Here is a 21,872-nt window from a genome sequence, read left to right as displayed (position 1 = left end):
GGTAACCCTCTTCCTCCTCCTCCTCCTCCTCTTCCTCTTCCTTTTCCTCTCCTCCTCCTCCTCGCAGCCCAGGGATGTTCCTCTCACCAGGCACAACTGAGCTTCATTCGGCAGCCCGGGCACTCAGAGCTGGTCCCAGCCTCACTGGCCCCGACTCCCAGGGAGGAAGGGAGCCCCCGCTGCTGGCCCTGTGCTGCAGGGGTGGGCAGAGCCCCCAGGTGGGCACCCCTCAGGTGGGCACCCCCCAGGATGCCACCCCCTGCCCCTGCCCTCCCACCGCACCCCAAAGTTCCTCCTGGGGCCCGGGCTGAGAGTTGATATTCTGCCCGCTCCCCTACACACATTGGCAATTAGATGATAATTGTAATATTTGCATATTCATAACAGCTGAAATTAATCGCATTTGCATAATGGTAATGAAAGGGACTTCATTAATTACCGCTTTTTTTTCTGGGGATTTTGCATATAAATGGCTTCCATTAGGCAGGTTCAGCGGGTGGGAAGGCAGCAGAGCTGTTTTGGGACAGAGCTGCCCCCGGTGCGGTGACCGTCCCGTCCCCGGCTGCTGGCTCCTGCCCGTCCCCAGCCCCTGGCAGCCCAGCGGGAGCAAGGACGGGCACCAGGGCTGCTGCGGCCACAGCTGCTTAAGGCCAGACCCGGGGGCACTCGGTTAGTGCAGGGCTGGGGTGATGCTGCTCGGGGCTGGGAGTCACCTAGTGCCGTCCTGGTGTCCCCATCCCATTGCCCTGCCTCTCCTCCAGGAGAGCCGTGCTGCCCAGAGGCTGTCACCATCTCTCCCTCCTGCTGTCCCCAGGGCTGCCACCAAAAGGGGACACCAGCACCTCTGGGGTGTGGGATCACTCCCGTGTGACAAACTCGGGGAGTCCCTCTTGGGCAGCCCCACCACAGAGGGGATGTCCAGGGGCAGCACCAGGGCACCTGCGGGACCCCAGAGATGGGGATGCGGGGACAAACGGTGCTGGTACCCCTTGGTCCCCAGATGAGACGTGAGAGAAGAGATGGCAGATGAAGGTAGCACGTGGAGGCTGGAGAGCTGGGAGCAGGGAGTGAAAGCTGGCAGTCGGCAAATGCAGATGCTGAAAATATCAATGAGAGCCAGCGGCTGGCGGAGTTGCGGGGAGCAGGAGATAATTGTGGAAGCAAACTGAGATAAAATCAACTGCAGGCAGCAGCAGCCTGGTCTGGAGGTGAGGGAAAGGTGACAAAGCTGTGGCCTGGCAGAAACTCTGCTCTAGGTTGTGCTGAGTGCAGGACGATGGGTTCACCCTGGCGTGAGAGGGAAGGGCAGCATCCTGCGCTGGTCCGGATGCCCCGGAGCTGGGGGCAGTGGGGAGCTCACATCCCATACAGAGCCGGGAACGTCTGGCTGAGCATGTTCAGGGCCTCTGCCTCGCAGGGAGGATGCTGCAGCTCCATCGGGGTGCAGGGGCACCTCTGCTCTGCTCTGCTCTGCCCCAGCCGGGGCCACCTCCCGGCCCTCGTTGCCTCCTAATGAATGGCTCCGTTCCTCCTGCTCCCCTCTCGGAAGAGGCCTGCAGAATAAATCAGTGCAGGAGACAGATTATGGCAGCTAAAGACTCCAAATGAGATGATAATTGCCGTGGTAATGACAGCGAAGAAGACCTGATGCTGCGGATAAGGAAATATCTCCACTGCTCTCGGCTGGTGCCCGGCCCAGGGCTGGCGCGGGTGGCACTGCGGGGACTGTCCCCAGGGCACCGTGACCAGGCACCACTCCCCTCCCACGCTGCTGCTGGGGGGGCACGGGGCTGTCCCAGCACCGCCTTTGCCCCAGGAGCCCCCCGCAGCACCGGGGCACCCAGTGTCCATCCATGTGGCTCCCCAGCAGGCGCAGCGTGTCCCAGCAGAGGCGGGGATGCTGCAGCTTCGTGCGGTGCTGGGCTGTGCCTGGCACCCCAGGGTGCGGGACCAGGCACCAGCTGGGAGCACTCAGTACTTGTGGCTGGCCCTCTGCCACGGGGCCTGATCCTGCAGCCCACCATGTCCTCAGCACCTGCATCTGTAGGGGCACTGCTTGTGGGGTGAGGCTCGGCAGGGGGCCAGGAGCTGGGGTCGGGGCGCTGGGCGCGAGGCGGGCGGCACTGCCGGGGCTGTTTGCCTGCCTCTCCCGCCGGCTGCGTGTCAGCTCTAATTAGGCAAACTTCTGTATTCATTGCGAGCCCAGCCAGCGGAGAATTCCACAATTGAATTTTAATGCCCTAAAAACACATTACAATCAGCCTGATTAATTAAGAGATGGCTTAACACGGTGACCGGGCTGCAGAGGGACACTTCAGGCAGGACCACGGGGCTGCAGCCTGCTGGGGGCCAGCAGGGCCAGTCCCATCCCCAAATCCCCACAGGGCTGCAGGAGGGGACGGAATCCCTCCCTGTGTCCCACCACCAGGACCACTGGTGCTGTGCACCCCGCAGCTGCTCCCCAGCCGATGGGTGATGGCACAAGCCCGCAGGTGCCCTGCAACAGATTTGGGGCTGGTGGCAACGCTGGGCGTGCTCCCCGGGTGCAGGCAGCCGCCGACAGCGTGATTGCAGGCGTCTGCTTAAATATTTGTGTGGAGCGACAAAGCCCTGGGCTGGTGGGGAAATCGCTTCCCGCCGAGGTGGCTGTTACGGGGCTGATTGGCACCAAGATTACAGGGGTGCAGGGGAATCGCTCGGAGCTGACAAAATAGTTGTGACAAACGTGCGTGTTGGGGGCGAGGGAGGCGGGCATAGCCACGGCGCCGGCACAGGCGGCCCTGCAGAGGGGCAAAGCCCGGGGCAGAGCCTGCAGAGCCCAAAATTGGTGTCTGTGGGGGGCAACAGGGGGTGAACAGTGTAAAACGGGTGGGAAATGGGGAAATTCATAATCGTGGTAAAGGAGAAGTTACAAGCAGCAGCGCATAAATCAGGGGGAAATTGATAAAAGGAGCCTCTTGCTGGGAAGGGACCGGCAGAGGAGGGAGGAATGTCTAAGGCATAATAAGGCCAAAAGAAATCCTGGCAAGGCTATAAATCCTGCGCCTGCTGGAATTGTTCGAGCGCTAATGATCATGCAAAAACGCCAGACACGTTTAACAAATATTTCTGCTCTGTATTTGGAAAGAAGCGGGACGACATGTTTGAATCATACAAGAGTGATGAAGCCGTCTATTAATTACTGCCGGGAATGTTAAACAACATCTGCCAGCTCAGCAGGCCCAGGCACCGCCTGCACCGGCCTCCTCCAAGAGCTGGAGGAGAATTTGGCCTCCTCGTTAATTTCCCGTGAAATCTTGCGATGGCACGAAGAGCCCAGAGCCCCACGTGGGGCGAGCCCACCCGTGCTGCTGGGGCCGAGGCGGATGGACAAAAGCGGCCAAATAGCAGGAAAATGATGCTGAGGGGCTGGGGGGTGAGCAGTGTTGGGCCTTCACCTCCTTGCCTTGGCCTTGCCGGGATCGATGTCACGTCCAGCCCCAGCTCTATGCTCGCTGATGAAGAATAGCCATAGCACCGGCGGCGGTGTGCGTTTGTTCCCCCGTGTGTGATGTATGGATTTTCATCTGAGCATTTTCGGAGGCTGCAACATGGCGAGCTCACTAAAGCACCCCGCAGAAATCCTCACCCAGGCTTTGTGGACAGGTTGGCAAGGTTCCCCATGTGGTGCCCAGCAGTGACACTATTACAGGTTACAGCTAAAAGCCAAAAAGTAAAATGACCCCCCAGCACTGCTGAATTAAAGGGGCTGTTAATCCAGCTGAACGAGAGCGAGTTTCCCTGATCCCAAGAGGAAACACCTCACATTTCTGGCAGGGGGCCAGCTGCTGGCTTTTTGTCTGCTGGTACCTCCTCATTCAGTCGGGATGGGTTTTGGGATGACTGCCCACCCGGCAGGGTGATGGGCGCGGGTGGGACGTGCCACCCAGCCACCCCAGCCTGCAGTGGCGCAGCCCTCCTGGTCCCTGAGGGTGGCATCCGAGCCTGGGGACAGGTAGTTAAAAATCCAGAAACATCATTTTAAATTAAAACACGGCTTGTGAAGAGAAAGAGAGAGATGAAATCTTGCCCACAGCACAGCGAGCTGGGGGATTTAGGGGGTGCTGTGAGGACGCTGTCCCCGTGGGCTCCGAGTTGGCTGCTGCTGGTGCCATGGGGCACCCCGAGGCACCGTGCCGGGGAGCAGGGCCCTGCCGCCTCCCCATCCCTGCCGCCTCCCCATCCCTGCCGTCACAGAGGCCACAGGCGGGTCTGCGCCAAAATGTCAGCTCGCTAATAAAACGAGCCGGAGCTGCGCTCTCCCCGGGACCATAAAGCTCACGGCAGGGATGCGTCCACGGCTGCCGGGGCGGGCAGGGCTGGGGATGCCGGCGGCATGGCGCTGCCCCGGCCAGCCGAGCGGCGGTAAATCCTCAGCACCCTGTCAGGGTAAAGTGACAAAACACCCGACTGCAATGCAGGAACTGCAGTTATAACAAGAGAAAATCAATGAAATATATTACCGGAGATATAAAGACGCCATTAATTTGTAGAGCCCAGCAGACGCGCTCGGTGCCGGCAGGGCAGGTTTGATGTGCAGGCTGCCCAAATCTACGCCTTGTGCTCGCACCCGTGGCCTCCTGGGGTCAGACCATGCCCCGTGCCCGACCTGGAGCCGTGGCTGTGGCCGGGCTTCCTGCAGCTGGAGTGGGCACGGCCTCGGCAGGAGCCTTGTGGCTCCACGGAGCAAGGGCCAGGCACAAGGGCCAGGAGCAAGGACTGGGGTAAGCACCAGGCTCGTTCAGGGGACGTGACCCCGGGACACACGGCAGCCCCGTGCCTGCTGCTGTCCATCAGCGGGGACAGTTCTGATTATGGCTGAGAAGTCGAGTCAAGCTTCTCCTAATTGATTAATCAATAGCCTTAATTGAGTTGAGACTCTTTAACGGATAGCTTTGCTGCCACCTTCCCCTCTGCCTGATGTGCCCCGACCTCCTCCCAAGCCCTCCAGCCGCGGGTGGAGGCAGATGGGGACAGCAAGGCAGGGCCCTGGGGACACCTCAGGGGATGGCTCGGGTCCCCTGGCGGGTTTGTCACTGAGGGAGGCGAGAGCTGGCTGCAGCCACATCCTTGTGCTGCTGTGATGGGGCTGGGAGCAGCGCCACATCTCCCATGGGTGCTGGGCTGGGGGACAAGGACGAGGACAAGGATGGGGATGAGGACACGGACAAGGACAAGCACGGGGCCAGCCCTCAGCAGCCACCCGCCCCCCCCAGCCCCGGGCGGGCTCCGGAGCCACGAGATGGCGGCGGTGCTGCCCCCTGCTCTGCATAACCCCGCCCCCTCGTTTGCATAACCCCGCCCCGCCGCCATGTCGCTGCGCTTCTCGGCCAACGTCTCGTGGCTGTTCGCGGAGCTGCCGGGGCTCCCGGCCCGCCTGGAGGCCGCGTCCCGCTGCGGCTTCGCGGCGGCGGAGCTGGGCTGGCCCGAGGGGTGCCCGGCCCCCGCCCTGCGCCGCGCCGCTCAGCGGGCGGGGCTGCGCCTCGTGCTGCTCAACGCCCCCCCCGGTACCGCCGCGGGGACGGGCGCGGGGGGCACCTGGGGGGGCTCCGGGGGGCACCGGGGAGCTGGCGGTGACCCCCCCCTCTCCTCCCGTCTCTCTCCTAGGGGACCGGGAGCGGGGCGAGCTGGGGCTGGGCGCCGTGCCCGGCCGGCAGGACGCCTTCCGCCAGGGGCTGGCCGCCGCCGTGCAGTACGGCAGGGAGGTGGGCTGCAGCAGGTAGGTGCCCGCGGGGCTCCCGCAGCCGGGCTCGGGGTCCCGGGAGGAGCCAGCCCCGGTGGAGGCTGCCCCGGGCAGAGTCCGAAGTCTCCCGGCCCGGCTGTGCCCGCAGCGCCCTGTGCAGAGCGCCCCCGGGGCAGGACCCAAATCCACCCCCACAGGGTGCCTGGGGCTCTGCTCCGGCCCTGTGATATCCCCCGGGGGCTCTCATCCTCACAGCAGTCCCTATCATAACCCTCCTTTCCCCCCCCTTGCCTCCAGTACCAGCCGTAATTTCCCCTCTGACACCAGAGTTGCTTTAGCAAAGTCCCTCTGACCCAACCCATGCAGCTGCCCCGAGCAGTTTGCACTTCCCGTTAACAGGAGAGGGAAAGCCAGAGTGTGGGCACCATACCCCCTTCAGACAGTTTAAGCACCTTGCTGTCACCCTACAGTTGCTCCCTGCATGCAGGCTGTTGTGGCCCTGCAGCTGGCTGCCATCCCCAGGAGCTGGCCCTAGTGAGCAGTGACACAAATCCCCCCCTGCCCGCTCCTGTCACAGCCCCAGCAGTCAGACCCTGCTGCCCTGCACAAGGGGAGGTTGTGTTAGAGCCAGCAGCCACCTGGGGACTGGATCTGTGTCTGCAGGATCCACCTGATGGCCGGGCGGGTGCCTCAGGGTGCCGACCGCGCAGCAGTGGCAGGGGAGATGGAGGCCACCTTCATCGAGAACCTCAGATACGCCGCTGACCTCCTGGCACAGGTACCAAGGCAATGAGCACTCCATGGGGGCAGCTGTTAGGGTACCGAGGACAGGGAAGCCCCAGCGTGTTAGGGGGAAGGAGCATTCCCCACTGTGCTGCAGGGTGACATTTGCTATTCCAGGAGGACATGGTGGGGCTGGTGGAGCCTATTAACAGCCGTATCACCGACCCTCGCTACTTCCTCAACACCCCGCAGCAAGGTAAGGCGGGCACCTCTCCCCCTGTCTCCTCTGAGGCAGACCCCCTGCTGTTACCTGGTCTGTACAGCAGAAAAGCCAAACGCTTCCAGTCCGGCAGTGACCGGCTCTCGCTTCTTGCCCCCGTAGCTGTTGCCATCCTGGAGAAGGTGGGACGGCCCAACCTGAAGCTGCAGCTGGTGAGTCTGCACTGACAGCTCCAGGGGCCACCTCCCACCAGGGAACCTTGCATCCCTCCTGCAAAACAACCCCAGTGCCTGGGCATAGCTGAGAACAGGAGGCAGGAGCCACCCAGCACAGCAGCGTGAGGGCCACAGGCAAGGGGTACACTTCAGGGCTGGGCAGCCCTGCTCCTGCAGCCCCAGAACACAGCACACAGGAGCACGGTGCCTGGCACCCCAGGGGCGTCCCAGTGGCTGGGGGCATGTTATCCCCTCCTGGGGACATGGGGAGGTCAGGGACCTGACACAGCCATCCCCAAGCAGCTGCACCACCTTTTCTGTTCCCTACACAGGACATCTTTCACTGCCAAATCATGGATGGGAACTTGTCCCGCAACCTGGAGACGTACCTCCCGCTCATCGGTAGAGCCCTGCTCCTGGACTGGCTCCTCTGCAACCAGGGGGCAGGAGGGACGGGGAGGGGACCCTCCTGCACACCAGCTGGGGATGCAGGGCTTCTCTCAGCTTACCTTGTACCTGCAGAAGGCTGCAGGCAGGGCGGTCTTGGGCACAGCCTCCCATTTCCTCTGTAAGTCATATCCAGATAGCACAGGTGCCAGGGCGGCACGAGCCTGACAGCCCCGGGGAGCTGAATTTCCCCTACATCTTTGAGCTCCTGGAGTCCCTCGGGTACAATGGCTATGTGGGGTGTGAGTACACTCCAAAAGGTGAGTAGGGCTGGGGGCAGCACGTGGCCTGAGCCCCCCAGCAGATCCTAGTATGGACCAGCACTGGGGGACAGCACAGTCCCTACCTGGGGACAGCAGAGCAGAAGCTGTTCCAGCTCGCTTTGGGCTGCCAGCAGGACGCTGTCTGTCACTGCAGGAGACACGGTGGAAGGGCTGGGCTGGCTGCGCTCATACTGGGAGAGCCGCGGTTTGCAGCCTGGTGGGACCAGCAAGGCAACGGAGTAAAGGAAATCACTGGAATAAAAAAATCAAACCAATGGCCTAACCCAGGAGTGTGTCTGTCTTCTGGGGAAAGAAGGAGGTAGGGAGGGAAGGTGTTGATACCTAGCATGAAGAGCATCTGTGTCCTATTCCCCTTTCCCAGGCCATACTCAGCACCTTTGCTTCTGGGGAGGATCTAGGCAGAAGTTTCCAGGCCCCTGTGCTGAGGGAGCAGTGACTTCTAGGGAAATGAGTGAGTTTTCCCATTCCGCCTCGAGCTTGCTGTTCTTGCTCAGGTAGGAGTCTACAGAGAAAACCCAGCCTCCTCTGTTCCCAGGGAAGGCTTGCCACATCCTAGCCTAGCACACAAGTAGGGATCTGATTGAGTTTATTTCACAGATATGTCCATGGCTTTAATGTACACCTCCATAAAACCTTCCCCTGGTCCAGTTCACCCTTCCTGTCCCATTTGATGCTCTCTTGACGAAAGCAAAGGCCCTGGAGCAGGCCTCCCTGCCCAGCGGTGCAGTCTTTCCACGTGCAGTGCTGAGCAGTGCTGCCCGCTGTGCACCTCCAGCCCCTTCTGACAGGCAGAACTCACTGCAGGTGCCCAAGGCACATCCCTGAGAGCTGCTCTGCTCCAGCCAGGCTGCAGCAGCCGAGCTCCTATCCTTGCGCTTTGGTTCAAGGTCACTCAAACCTGCACCCCGGGCCCCAGCAGGCAGCCAGAGACCAAGGTGCAGCCGGGGCTGGAGCCCCCGCGGAGCAGCTGGGCTGCCTGCACCCATCCGCAAGCTCCTGTTGGGTACCCATGCGTGCTGCCAGCAGTGGTGAGCACAGGTCCTGCCCGGTGGTCTGTCCTTCCCCCTCGTCACCCACGGCACAAGCGTGCAGAGATGCGGTACGTGTGTCCCTCCAGGACGTGGGTGCCAGCGCTAGAGCAGGCCTGTCCAGAGGTTGAAGCAGGCGGTGTTGATGACCGACTCCAGGTGGTGGTACGTGGACACGAGCTGTGGCAGGGGGCTCTCGCTGTTCTGGGGCTGCACTGGGAACGGCTCCCGGAAAACCACGGTGAGAGACTGCCGAGAGGAAGGAGCAGGTCAGGGGATAGGATCAGGAGGAGCACCGCGTAGCCCCTAGCGCAGGTGCGTGGGCACCCGCTTGGCAGAGTCAGGCAGAGAGTTGGAGAAGTCCCAAAGTGCCAGCGGCACTAAGCTGTGCCTCCTCCTGTGACAGCATGTTTGAGCCTCCTCCCAATTTTCACGGGGGAAATTAGGTGCAAGGACGTGCCCACCCCCCGTCCCAGCCCCCGTGCATCTGCAGTTACACAAACCCTAGCAGCTGCCTCGGGAGAGGAGGGGATCCTACTGCCTCCACAGTAATAAGGGGTTCCAGGGAAATTAGAGGGAAATTTCTTCTACAAAGGCAAAGAGTAGGAGTGGAGTGAATGGGGAAGGGGAGGAGATTAGGTGTAATAACTGCAATCCTAAAAATAAATGCTAGCTGCTCTGTTCTCATTAATAACTGTACTGACAAGGTGGGGCAGGGGCAGAGGGGGGCAGAGAACAGGGTGCGGAAGAGAAGGTTGCAGGAACCGAAGCTGAAGAAACACGTAAGTGACTCAGTGCACTCAGAGCAGCACCGTGGGGGCAAGACACAGACTGGATGTTCTCCAGAGCTGAAGCAGAGCACACCTAGCAGCCAGGGCCTCCCAACAAACTTGTGAAGCCCTGAGAACAGCTACCTGACTGCAAAACAGCCACTGCACTGCTGCCACTTAGGAGGGAAGAGAAAGTGATTTGTGAGCCTAACTCCAGGAGTGTGCAAGGCTTTAAAGCAGGCTTGGAAAGAACAAGGGAAAGGCAGCTCTGTGGTACCAAAGCGATGTGCTAACAGGAGAACTTTCTTTGATAAGGTCATATTTCTAGACAAAGGAATCATGGCACATCTTATCTGAGCTTCGGGAAGGATTTGATGTAGGGCCACATGGGAAATTTAGGTAAGCTGAAGATAGGAATTAATGCAAAAAAATTAAGGTGAAAAGGGTAGTGCTGGAAGGGGAAGTGGTTGGCTGGAGACGGGTTACAGATGGAGCTCCTCCAGGATGGGTTCAGGGACTCACGTCGCCGAGTACATTAGTGAGTGGCACAAAGATGAGGAGCACGTTGATAAAATTTGAGGCGCTAATTCAAAAGTGGATTGGGATAATACAAAAAAAAGCCCTAGAGATTTTTTGAGAGGCCACAGGAAAAAAGATGAAGGTTTAGTGGAAAATACACGGTTATAACAGAAATCAAATCCTTCATGTTCCTAAGATGGAGCTCACTGGTAGAGGTGGTGGAGGTGCGACAGGGGCTGGCTTGTCAGTGACCACGCGGTGGCACTACGAGCAGCACGACAACCACGAAAAGGCAAAACCACCCCAGGTTGTACCAGAAGCAGCCAGCAGGGACAGGCAGCAAAGCCTGTCTTGCGACTGCAGAAGGCTCTGCTGAGATTTCTCAGGCACACTGCGTGCAGTCCCAAACACCTGTGTTTACAGGGGCTGACCCGAGCCTTTCAGGCTGTGAAAGACAAGGAAGCTGTCAGGGAAGGGAGGCCTGAAGCTTGTGCAGCACAGGGCTAGCAGAAAATTCTGCCTTTAAACGTGGAGGTCAACATAGGGCTGGGAAGCAGCAGGTACATCTAAAGAGCTGTTTCAGCTCTGAGCTGCCGCTGGCTTGAGAAGTGGCAGATGAAAGTGGCTGCAACAAGAGCTCCAGCTCAAAATGGGAAGGAGGTGGCATCAGGTGGCAAGAAGCACTGAGCAGCCTTCCAGCAGGCACCACCTCTTCAGTCTCCCCTAGCCACGTAAGATGATGGTGTGCAGTTTGTTTCCAGAAGGATCAGATAGGCTGCAGTCCCTGCTAAAGCCTCACTGGACTGAAGCACCCTTTAGATCCCCTGCTCTCACACAGAGCTGCATTCCCTGTGACCCACCCGATGCCCTGCCTGCAGCACAGCTGATAACAGAATATTTTTTGCTTTCAAGTCCATTGAAGGCCAAGGCCCATGCAGCTTTGCTGTGACCCTTGCTCACAGTTCAGGTCCCCTTCCTTTTTGCTCAGGTAGGAGCAACCTCCAATATTGCAGTTACGTGTGCTCTAGCTTTGGACTGAATAGGAAGGACTCAGCCTGGACAGAAACAACTTGAGGGATCTAAAAGCAACCCTGTGAAAGAAGAGGGGATCAACTGCTCACTGTTTCCCAATATAAGAACACAGGGGCATCAAATACAGAAAAAGCTTAAGTACGTTCAAAAAAACAAGCCAGGGAAGCTCTTTACCCAGGCTGTAATTGCATCATGGAACTGCAAGTCAGGGGAAGTCACGGATATTAGAAATTAACCAAAAGAAATAAAGCCACTGAGGGCTATTAAATACAAGGCCTCTAGCTCAGGACAACCCTGTGCCAGATGGTCAGATGTTGGGACAGTATTTGGGAAAGGTGTCAAAAGCTTCTTGACTTGCTCTTATTCTTCCCACTGCTGGGAAGAATAAGAGCTCTCAGCCATTGCTGGATGAATCCAGGCAGACTGCTGGCCTGAGCCGATAAAACTGCTCTTGTGTTCGTGAGTTCTTACCGTCTTTCCTGAATGAGAGTCGAGGAACACGAGAACGAAGCAATCTGTGAACTTCTGGTTGAGCACAACCTGTCAAGAAAGCCACAGCACACATTGGGAAGGAGACAGCACAAACCCCAGGGCAGGGCTATGCACTACACCCACCCAGGGACGTGCTGATGTGCAGGGTGAGGGGCCCGATCAGGAGCAGCAGAGAGCAACATGGCAGCACCCCAACTGTGCTGACAGCACCCACCAGGCCCCTTGCTGTGGGAAGCCATAGCAGGAGAGGGCCCTGGAAAAGGGGAGACAAGCCACAGATGGGCCACAGGCTGGGTCTTACCAGGTACTGGGTGCCGGTTTCAGCGTTGTGGAAGTGCCGGCAGCTCTGGGGAAAGCGGCTCAACAGCACTTTGATGAGGCTCTGGTACCACGAGACTGTCATGGTGAGGAAGCAGCCCTGTGGGCGGAGAGGGGCAGATCTCAGCCGTACAACGCTACAGCAGCCTTCAAGAACCAAACCAGAAGCATCTCCCAGAGCCCACTGAGGTGTGCTGGCCCAGGGCCGGTAATTCTCCACAGACTGATCTGTGTGGCCTCCCCCTGCCAGCTAGGAGCCATGTTCCTGCCTCTGCTCCCCCATCAAGCAAGAAGAACTGTGCTCTGCAGGCCCTCCACCTGCAGCCCCACTCCATCCCCCAGCACAGGACGGCCACTGCTGGGCACCAGGATCACAGTCCTGCTGCTCACCAGCTGGGGATCCACGTCAGCGATGGATTTCCCATGCACGGCGTCGAGCAGCTCCTCCAGCTCCACCAGGGACAGCTTGCCCAGCTTCAGCTTGTCGGAGGCCAGCGGCTCCAGGAGGAAGAGGCGCTTCCAGAGGTTGTCCCTGCGGCAGTGGCACTTGGCCAGCTGCACCATGCTGCTGAGCTGCTTCTGGGCCGAGGCCACCTCCGAGGCCAGCAAGGGGAAGAGCGGCGAGGTGTAGAAGAGCCCGGGTCCCAGTTTCACTTGCTTGCCCCCCGCATAAAACTCGCTGCTGTCCTCCACGTCCTGCCACAGCTCCTGCTCGGCCGGCTGCTGCCGTGCCAGGCTCGGCTCTGGCTCCGCGGCCTCCCAGGCCGCCCGTCCCACCACCGGCTCCAGCACCTCTCGCTGCAGGCGGGGCAGCTTCTTGAAGCGCCGCATATCGGCCGTCAGCCGGGGGAAGAGCTCCCGCTGGCTGGTCATGATGACGTAGAACCGCAAGCTGAGAGCAAGGAGACATTGTGAGCTGGGGAAGGGCAGCTCTGCCCCCACCAGCAAGGGTGTTCCTCTGCCCAGGGCAGGGCAGATACCGCACTGCCCTGTGAGGAATCTCCCGAGGTAGCACCACACCTGCCTGTGATGCCCCAGACAAGACCAGTCCCTCCCAGAGCCCTCTTCCCTAGCCAGGAAGCTTCAGGGACATGCCTCCAAGCCCTCGGTTCTCACCGGAGCATGCGCCTCTCCGCCTCGCTCTGCTCCTCGAACGGTGCTGCGCTGTGACACACCAGCAGGGACACGTCAAAGTCATCGTGATGACGCAGACCTTCAGAGTCCTTGTAGGAGCCCGAGCTGGGAGCAAAAGCACATCAGTGTGAAGGGGATCTCACCTGGTTCCCACAGAGCTCTTGGTCAGCACAGAGTTGTTGGGCATGTGAGATCTGACACAGTAGGACCCCTCAAAAGCACTGCAGGAAGCAGGTCAATCGCATGTGCATACACAAACACACATGGCCACCACCCCTGCTGGGCATCATCTCAAGAAGGCTGGGTAGAACCGCTGCCTGGCGCTATGTAGGACAGAGTCAGCTTTGCTGGCACCTTTGAGGGCAAACTCCTCAAGACTGGGGTGGTGCCGGGCAACTTGAGGCAGCTCCAGGAGCCTGCAGCCGATGCACTCACCTGTTCCAGATAGAGACCAGCGCGTACTCGTTCTGCTCAGTGCCTGGCGTCCCCTTCTTGCTGTCACTGCCCGTAGCTGGCCGGGCCATGCGCAGGGGTTTCATGTGGTAGGTGTTGGCGTGGTCAGCAATGTAGTTGTACAGCTGGTGGGCAGTGATCATGTTGGTGGGCAGGGCCAGCATGCCTGGTGGAGGAGGACACATTATTACCATGGGAGTCACTCGGTGTCTGTTACCTGGGCAGAACACTGTCCTACAAACTGCTCTGGGGGACACAGCTCTAGAGCAACCAGCCTCCCTTCCATAGCGGGGCAGCAAGGACTTCCCCTAGAGGAGCACCTCATGTCACCCTCCTCCTGGATGTTTGCAGGGTCAGCTGTATTTGTAAAATACTTGGGAACCTTTTACCAAGTCATGGGCTGGTGGTCAACCCCTGACTGATTACCTGTTGAGCTACTTACCCTGGAAAACATGGTTGCGGCCAAATTTGGGGATGTCAGGGTGATGGGCGATGAAATCCTCCAGGAAGCTGGTGAGATGGTAGCCCTGGCGGAGAGTCATGTGGGAGCCCAGCAGGTACTGGTGGACTATACGCAAGTGGAAGTCGTAGCTGAATGAGTGCACGTGCATGAGGTCCCGCACCTTGTCACACTCCTCCGTGAAGAGCATGGAGAGCTGTGAAGGGATAAGGAATCAAGGCAGGCATGTTACCAGGCACCTCACACCCTTGTGCACGGCAGCACCAGTGCAGTCACCCCTGCCCTGACACCACAGCAGGATGCAGCCCAGAAGCTGTGTGCACAGTGCAAATAGCAGACGTGCAGACCTGGCCCCTGGGATCAAGGGAGCCAACTTGGTAGCAATTTCCAAACTTGACCCCATCACTGGTCTCCAGTAGCAGCACGGACTGATCAGCACTGCCTCCTTTTTGGCATTGGTACCTTTCCCCCTTAAACCAAAAGCCGTGTGGACGTGAAGGAGGACACAGCCTCCCTTCAGCCAAGTGCTGCTCTGCACTGCCTCGTCCCTGAGCAGGTACAGGATGCACCGGGGCTGGAGCCCCAGCAAGTTCTGGATCCCCAGGCAAGGACTGACTCACCGAGCAGCCCTGGGAGCAGGAGGCAGCACTGCAGCCTGTGCAGAGTGGCTAACCCAGAGATGGGCATCAGAGCTGCTAATGCCCCATAAAAAACAGCGACCCAGCCGTGGCTGGTGTGTCACAGCTGTGCCTGGGGGACAGCCTCTCCAGCACTGCTGTCCCCTCTGCCCAGCATGCTGGACCTTCACCAAGGCAGCACCAACCTTCACACACACACGCCCTCAGCCATGCCCCCAGCACAGCTGCTGTGGCGGGGAATGGTGTTGGTGAAGCCTCAGCCTTGCCCTCATGCCAGGAGCTCGCAGTGCCATTTTCATGTCTTTCAGCTCTTTGCCCTCTTTGGCAGTTATCCCACACCCTAATAACCTCTTGGCTTAAGGATGGGGCAAGCAGGGAAACCAGCAGGCAGGAGGCAGTGGCACAAGAACACATCTGCTCTCTGCCCCGTGAGCCACAGGGCAGCCAGCACAGCCGGGACCAGCCCGGCAAGGAGCCTATAGCTCCGTCCCTGAAAGGGCAGGGTAAGGAGCAGGGAACACAAGGCGCTGCCCCATGCGAGCACCCGAGGCCCACCCCATCCTCCTCCCAAGCTGTGCTGCCCTCTGTGGCACACACTGCTCCGGCAGCAGGAGGTGAGAGGCTGGCTGCTGGGGCACAAAGGGTGAAAGCACAGCCCGTGGGTTCAGCCCTGCGCTGGGCAGGCCCTGCTGTGCCCAGCATGGCAGCGGGAGGAGAGGACGTACCGCGGACTCAGAGACGGAGCTGGGTCCCATGCAGCTCTTGCTGCGAGCTCTGGCTGCAAGAGTGCCCTGATGGAGAGAGATGCACAGCCAGTGGGAAGAAGGACAAAGCACTGCCCTGTTCCTGCTCCAGCCCGTCCTACACAGGCCCAGGGTGGGACATGGGGAGAGACGGGGCAGAGGAGCCCTGCCCCACCTGAGGGACCTCTGGGCTGGTTCCAGCACGTGGCAAGGCTGGCCAGCCCCCTGCAGCAAGCCCCGTACCTCTCACCCGCTGCTCCCAGCACCGTGCCCTCCCACTGCAGAACCCGGCAAAGCCTTTTCCCAAGTGAGCCAGAGAGCCTGGACGATCCATGCAATGCCAGCTGCAGACTGGTAACCCTGCCCTATGCAATGCAGGCTTCCCAGGAAAGCCTCAGCCAACTCTCAGGGACTACAGCAAGGTCCTTGTAGGCTCTAAGCTTACACAGCTATTCTTGACATATGTAAGACAAAATATAGCTACAGAGCCACCCAGGAAAGGGAACTACGGTCGTATGTTTCTGCTGCCTCATACGGGCTGGAGGTAGCCAGCCTCTAGGCAGCCACCCAGTGCCCTGGGGTCAGGCAGGAGACACCCTAACGCACCAAAAGAGAAGGGTGCAGGCAGCCACGTGATGCTGTAGAACAAGGCACAGAGGTTTCAAGAACCAGGGCTCATGGTGTAGAAAGTGATCTGCTCCAGCAAAGGGCAGCCAGCCATGTTCACAGATCCCTGTTCCCATTCTGCTTCCCTCTTGCTCAATGGAAGCAGAAAGCTTCTGGCTTTCCATGCACTGGCTTTCTCTGGAGCAGCCATTTTTGGCCAAAATTGCTCCTGTTCCTTCCCAGCATGTTCTAAACTGCTCCCCAAAGCTAGGACAAGAGTCATCCTCTTGTCAAATCGCCCATCCCCTTGCATTGCACTCCAGGTCTGCTCAAGCAGCCTGCTACACAGGGCATGTGGCTGCAGAAAGCTCTGCACGGTTCTGCTTTTCCAGGAGGGAGCCGAGCATTCCAGAACTTGCTGCACCCGAAATGCCCGCTCTGTCCCACAGCAGCCCCTGACTCCAACGAGCACCAGCTGTGTTTGCAAAGCCATTACCTGGGAGTTGACAGACTGGCCCATGGGGATCCGCGAGCACTCCAGTGCGTACTGCTTCACACAGAAGTAATAGCCCTGGAGGAGAGAGCACACTGAGCACAGCACAGGCCTTGGGCCTCTCCAAGGAAGGAGAGCAGCTCCCACAAGGCTAGCTGCACTTCATACTCGTCAATTCATCCTCTGGGCTGGGTCCCTGACACTCTTGCTCCCTGTTTCATCTCCTCTCCTGTCTGAACTAAGCAGGCCTCAGGGAAGACCAGCCAACATGTGTCTGAAAACAGAGAGCACTACCTGGTGCTAAGTTCTTGCTTGTGTCAGTTCCACTTCAGGCAACTCTTACTGCTCTCAGCCCTTCAGAACTGTCCCTAACTGATTCAAAGTCCTGCAGGACTGTGGAAGTTGCAAGACCAGAAAGGACTAATCATATGTTCCTGCTGCACTCCTCATCTTTCACGCTGCCTCCTCTTCAGACTGTCCCAGACTCCCACAGCCCATACTTTGTTTCTTGTTGTCTCACCTGGAAGGCCAGCTCCATCAGCACAATCCCGCCTGGAAGAGCTCTCTGCAGATGATAAGTGGCAACAGCAGGGCTTGTGCTCTGGGAAGAGAAAAACAAAGCTGGAGAAGCTCTCTGGCACAGGAGAGCAGCCCCCACACCAGGGTGCAGGGCTGCCATGAGGTTCTGTGGCAGAGGTGGAAACAGAGGAACCTCATCAACCAACCTCACTGGAGGCATGACAGAGCTGACTGTGAGAAGAATTCTAACAAAGCTAATAAGCAGCCCTTGAGATGCTGCTCCCTTCACCTCCTGCCTACACTGGGGAGGTCTCCAGTTTGAAGGCCCTGTGAGCTGAGGGGTGATGCTGCCCACAGAGCCTCACTCCCACCTCTCCCTGCTGAGTACTCACCAGGTTATCACATCTGCCTCACACAGCAGTTATCAGAGGCATCCAACTGGGATTTAGAGCTTTGCTGCCAGAAAATTCACTTGCCCCTGCACTAAGCTGTTCCCGTGGATTGCTCTCTCCTTGTTTTAACTGCAAGGTGTTGTCTTGCCCAGTCTTGTACCAACTTGGGCCCCCAAGCATACCCCATAAGCAGGTACCAGGAAAGGGTGACAATAGGGTTGGCAAATGCTGTGCTTCCATTCTCCCTGGGTTTCCTGACCCACAGGTGGATTCTGCCTACCTAGAAATTTTGATGGATTCCTCTTCCAGGTACTTACCTATTCTCTCTTTAACCCATATAAGCTCTTAATGTTCACAAAACCAGTGCCACCTGATGAATGAAGAAACACTTCCTTTCACTTAGACTAGCCCCTAACGTTCTCATTTGATAGTGAAAAAAGACAGCAGGTAGCCAATCCCTTTCCTGGCTAGCTATGCACACAAGAAGGCAGCATCTCCTGCCCTCAAGTTGTCCTGCTGCACTTTCAAGCTGTTACTGTCCTCTTGAGATTTGCCCTGGTTCCATCCAGTCTCAGGAAGGGTTTCTGAGAGCTGCAGGAAGACAGGCAAGAAGAGAAGGAGGTCCCACCTGGCCCACCATCCCAAAGACGGCTCTGGTCTAGGTGGATTCTTTTCCTGCTTCAGTCCCCTCTCTACTCTCACACCTCCATTCCATGAGAAACTGATTCAAAAGCCAACCAGAAGTGCCCCACTCCACAGCCTGACTTCCATCCCAGTTCCACTTCTCTAGCAGCACAAGCACTCACCTTGGGACTCCCCTCTGCTTTTGGCTTTGTATAGGAAAAGGATCCTCTCCCCTCCACACCCATTGCTGCCAGAGCTCGGATCCGACTTGTGCTACTGGAAGTGACAAGAGAGAGCCTTGAGCAGGGGAACCAACCCCTCCAGTTGTGCCAACCCAGGGCACAGCTCTGGGTCAGCCCTTCTCCACCAACAGCTCTCCCAGAACATCACTGACCTGCGAGTGGTGGGTGACGGTGGCCGCACCTGGACCAGGATGAAGCCCATGCTCTGCAGGTACTGGATGTATTGCTGCAAGAAGGCGTTGCACATCTCCTGCAGCCAGGGCTCCTCCTTCAGCTTGCAGGGCAGTCCGTCCGCCGAGTCACAGCTGTGGCTGCGGTCTCTCCCTGAAGCTGTGGAGTCATTTGAGCGGTGGCGCTTCTGGGAGAGAAAAATAATTTCCTGAGGAGAGCTGCTGTGACTGCTGTGCGAGGGGATGCTCGCTGGGAAACCACCAGCTGTGCTGGCTGAGCAGAGGGCAGATTTCCCCCTGCCAGAGAGCACTAACAGCTGACACTGCACGTGCTGGAACACAAGATCCAAGGCTTACCCAGCCCCTGCCTGACCTAACAGCACTGCAACCGACTGCCAGAAGAGGTGCACTGGCAGAAGGGGATAGATAATTCACATCTCCCCCCACAGAATGGCTTACACAAAGTCCTGCTTCACTCTCAGCCGGTTCACACAGAGCTCCGTGGTGCCTCAGCTTCTGCTGCCATGTAACAGTCCAATTCTTTTATGAATCCTGGTGACATCTCGGGTTTTACTTTTAGTTCAGTAACACAGTATGAATAATGTTTCCTTTTAACCATTTTCAGTTCCCCTTTTGATGTATTTGAATACTACTTGTCTTTGTGCTATGAGACACTGAAGTTTCTTTTCTTTATCTCCCTCCTTTGAGCCTGTGGCTCTCTCACATATTTCTATCTGCCCTTTCATCCACCTGCCCCAGAAGTAGGTCTCTTTACCTAGAGTCTCTCCAGCTTCTCTCTAACCTTCTCTGAGTTGCTCTAGTTCAGTGCCTTAGCCACAAGATGCCTGGTGTCTCACTTGTCCAAAGACATTCATCCACTAGTATTTTAGAAAAATATTAGAATATCATCCACAATAACACAATTTTCTGATGTCTTCTAATTGGTTTGCCTTCTGTATCAAACTGTCCACGAATTGCAGAAACCCACTGGGCTGTCTACTCTGCTCACACAGGCTCTGCAGTTAGTGTGCAATACAGGAGGAATTAAAGTTTCTTCCCACATTGTGCTCTGCTTTCCTGGGAACCAGGTCCCAGCTCCAAAATACCCCTCATTTCACAGGCTTCTCAAGGGCGAGTTCCTTTCAGCCCTTCTGTTCGGAGCAATCTGAAGTGCTACACAGCATCTCCGAGCTTGGCATCTCATATGTGCTGCGATAACTTATCTGCAGATACAGAACCCAATACACAACCTTGAAACCCCTGCTGCCAGGCTCTTCAAATCAAATAGCCAATTTTCCCTTTGCTCTGTTCCAAACACAAAGTTAAGATTTCATTGGGGTAATACTTTTCTTTTCTCTTTTGAGTGCTCAATTTCTGTAGCAACCTCTGCTTAAAGACCCTGTCAGAATCCTCTTGACATTTAGATAAATTACAACAGCTTTTTCTTCCCTTCTCACACGTACAGACCATGAATGGCCAGTACAGGATCTGCACTGCTTAGACTCTATCAGGCTGCAACCTGCTCAGGATTCAGGCAGCTTGCTTTCAATTGTTCCAGCTATTTGCTGGGTCCAGGCAAGTTCTACCAAGTCTGGCTGCTGAATGCACAGGGGGAAGTTTTGTTTCCCCAACAGGTTAGAGCCAGACAGCTGGCTTTGCTAGACTCGCCCCTGGATTCCCTGGGTAGCCAAGTCTTCCTAGGGATGGTACAACAGCAGGAAAAAGGCTTTGATGACCCAATGATTTTCTCAGTCTCTGTCTTCACCATGGTGAAAGCCCTGGGCCAAGGGTGCAAATTCATCCTGTAATGCAGGGGTCAGCTCTCCTCTGAGCTATCTTGGAAAAAAGACTGCAAAGCCATCCTCTTTTTTCCAGTGCATAAAACCAAACCCACTGTCCCTTTCTGGCACTCACCTTCCCCTCTACCTTGCCCTGCTGATCAGTCTGGATCTGCTGCCGGAAGGCTGGGTCGAAGAGCAAAGGGGTAGCACAGTAGTGAACAAGGCGTGAGGACTGCTTCAGGGTCTCCAGGTCTGCCAGCTGCATAGCACAAGAGGAACACAGTTACAAACATTACAAACATGCATAACTCATCAAGACCAGGAACAAGCTGTCTGTAACATTACCGTGCTGCTCAAGTGGGGATCAAACTTTCTAGGCAACCACCCTGCTTTTACAGTTCTTCCAGTACTGGGCAGCAAAGCCCCATTTGAAAATCCCAGCACTAGAGCCCAGCAGACCCAGAAGTTCAAGCAGAACACACTGCTCCACGGCCAGATACCACCCCCGGTACACAGCCCACTCCGAGCTCCGCTGCTCCTTTTTGGGCCCACTTTGCTGCCTGCCTGAGCTGCACTCACACTGATCGGCATGTTGGACTGCGCTGATCTCTGCTGCCAGGTCACAAAGAGATTCTCAATCTTCATCTGCTTCTCCAGCTCTGGAGGAAAGAGAGCAGCCATAGATGTATCAAGCTACATCCCCAAATACTGTCACTGCGTATCACTCCCATCCTCCCCACTCTACTTACACAGGCCACAACCCATCCCATTACCCCACAGGAATAGCTCAGAACTGCCTCCTCTGCCAGAACTTCCAGTTTGCTCCTTCTGAGCTCCTTTTCCAGGAGCAGGGGTGGGAAGAGGCAGTTAGACTCCTGTGACAGCACACCTCTTGCTTTACCTTTCCTCTCCATGCTCTTGATTTCCAGGAACTGGGCCCCATGCCAAGACACGGGGTCAAAAGGTCCCAGCTCGGGCCCATGGGGTATGTGTTTGATAGTGGTAACATCCCGCAGAGCTTCGTCGAAGGGCACCACATCGGGATGGAAGTGCAGAGGTGGCAGGCTGCGTGCAGAGCTGCTCAGCCGGCCTTGGTCCTTGCTGGGTGGGGGAGTGGGGCTCCGGATCAGTGCATCCACCTCCAGAGTGGAGTTCAGGAAAGGATTTGGCTCCTAAGCAAGGAGACACAGCCATGAAAGCCTCCTTACTGCCAGCCTCGGAGCAAAGACTCACAAGAACAGAGTAAACCCAGTTTCTGTCATCAGCTGGGCATGCAAGCTCCTGGGGATGCCTTCCAACTGGTGCACAAAAGCACAGAAGTGTCTGTAAACCTCCTCAGACCCCAGAGCTGCCAAGGCCCCTGCAGATGGGGAAAGGAGTGCCCTGCCGGGCAGGGTGCCCTACCTGCTTGCTGTCCTCATGCCACGGCGTGTCCATGAAGCAGTGGTGGTGGAAGAGTCCCAGCTTCTGGCTGATGAGGCAGTGCACAATGTGCGACCGGGCGTTCTGCCACTGCAGCAGGCGAATGAGTGAGCAGTTCAAGTTGGCTCCCAGGTCTGGGGACCAGTTGTAGGTGTAAAGTGTCAGCTGGAGAGAGAAGAGAGGGAGGAAGGGTGAAAGATCTGCTCAGTCCTGCACAGTGACACAGGCTGCTCCAGGTGCTTTGGGAGGGACTTGCTGCAGCTCCAGGTGGCTTCAGATGGTGAGGCTGGGACAGGAATAGTGACAGCCACCCATTTACACCACCCCATTAACAGCCACAGCAGAGGGTGTTGAACTGGCAGCACAAGTGCCATGGCTGATTTGGGCCCTGCTGTGGGCAACAGGCAACTGCAATCCACAGTGGG

General features: G+C 57.5%; 2 protein-coding genes across 8 annotated transcripts in view; one reads left to right on the top strand and one right to left on the bottom strand.

The window, feature by feature from the left end:
* Positions 1-5,350: 5,350 nt before the first annotated feature.
* Positions 5,351-7,892, top strand: HYI (hydroxypyruvate isomerase (putative); the record flags this gene model as incomplete). Its single annotated transcript, XM_082765795.1, has 8 exons — positions 5,351-5,546; positions 5,647-5,758; positions 6,386-6,500; positions 6,623-6,701; positions 6,828-6,877; positions 7,213-7,284; positions 7,455-7,587; positions 7,745-7,892. 8 exons carry the CDS (start codon positions 5,351-5,353, stop codon positions 7,831-7,833), a joined length of 846 nt encoding a protein of 281 aa, XP_082621921.1. The 3' UTR covers positions 7,834-7,892.
* A 294-nt stretch (positions 7,893-8,186) lies between these two features.
* The window catches only part of SZT2 (SZT2 subunit of KICSTOR complex), a gene marked incomplete at its 5' end in the record, with an annotated part of 55,681 nt that continues 41,995 nt past the window's right edge, over positions 8,187-21,872 (bottom strand). For 4 of the 7 annotated variants that reach the window (XM_082765674.1, XM_082765675.1, XM_082765676.1 and 1 more), the window contains 16 exons: positions 8,187-8,888; positions 11,432-11,500; positions 11,754-11,870; positions 12,161-12,662; positions 12,887-13,009; positions 13,340-13,523; positions 13,800-14,013; positions 15,181-15,246; positions 16,301-16,375; positions 16,818-16,898; positions 18,015-18,108; positions 18,227-18,432; positions 20,159-20,284; positions 20,605-20,684; positions 20,927-21,197; positions 21,430-21,612. In XM_082765674.1, coding sequence (XP_082621800.1) covers positions 8,745-8,888; positions 11,432-11,500; positions 11,754-11,870; positions 12,161-12,662; positions 12,887-13,009; positions 13,340-13,523; positions 13,800-14,013; positions 15,181-15,246; positions 16,301-16,375; positions 16,818-16,898; positions 18,015-18,108; positions 18,227-18,432; positions 20,159-20,284; positions 20,605-20,684; positions 20,927-21,197; positions 21,430-21,612 — 2,535 coding nt within the window. In that variant the 3' untranslated portion in view covers positions 8,187-8,744. The remainder of the gene's footprint in view (positions 8,889-11,431; positions 11,501-11,753; positions 11,871-12,160; positions 12,663-12,886; positions 13,010-13,339; positions 13,524-13,799; positions 14,014-15,180; positions 15,247-16,300; positions 16,376-16,817; positions 16,899-18,014; positions 18,109-18,226; positions 18,433-20,158; positions 20,285-20,604; positions 20,685-20,926; positions 21,198-21,429; positions 21,613-21,872) is intronic. The other 3 variants (XM_082765678.1, XM_082765679.1, XM_082765680.1) reach the window with 1 other exon arrangement.

The sequence above is a fragment of the Aythya marila genome (assembly GCF_965140915.1).
Source record: "Aythya marila genome assembly, chromosome: 8".
NCBI classification, from domain to species: Eukaryota; Metazoa; Chordata; class Aves; order Anseriformes; family Anatidae; genus Aythya; species Aythya marila.
Note: the sequence above shows the minus strand (reverse complement) of the source record. Positions and strands in the feature narration are given on the sequence as shown.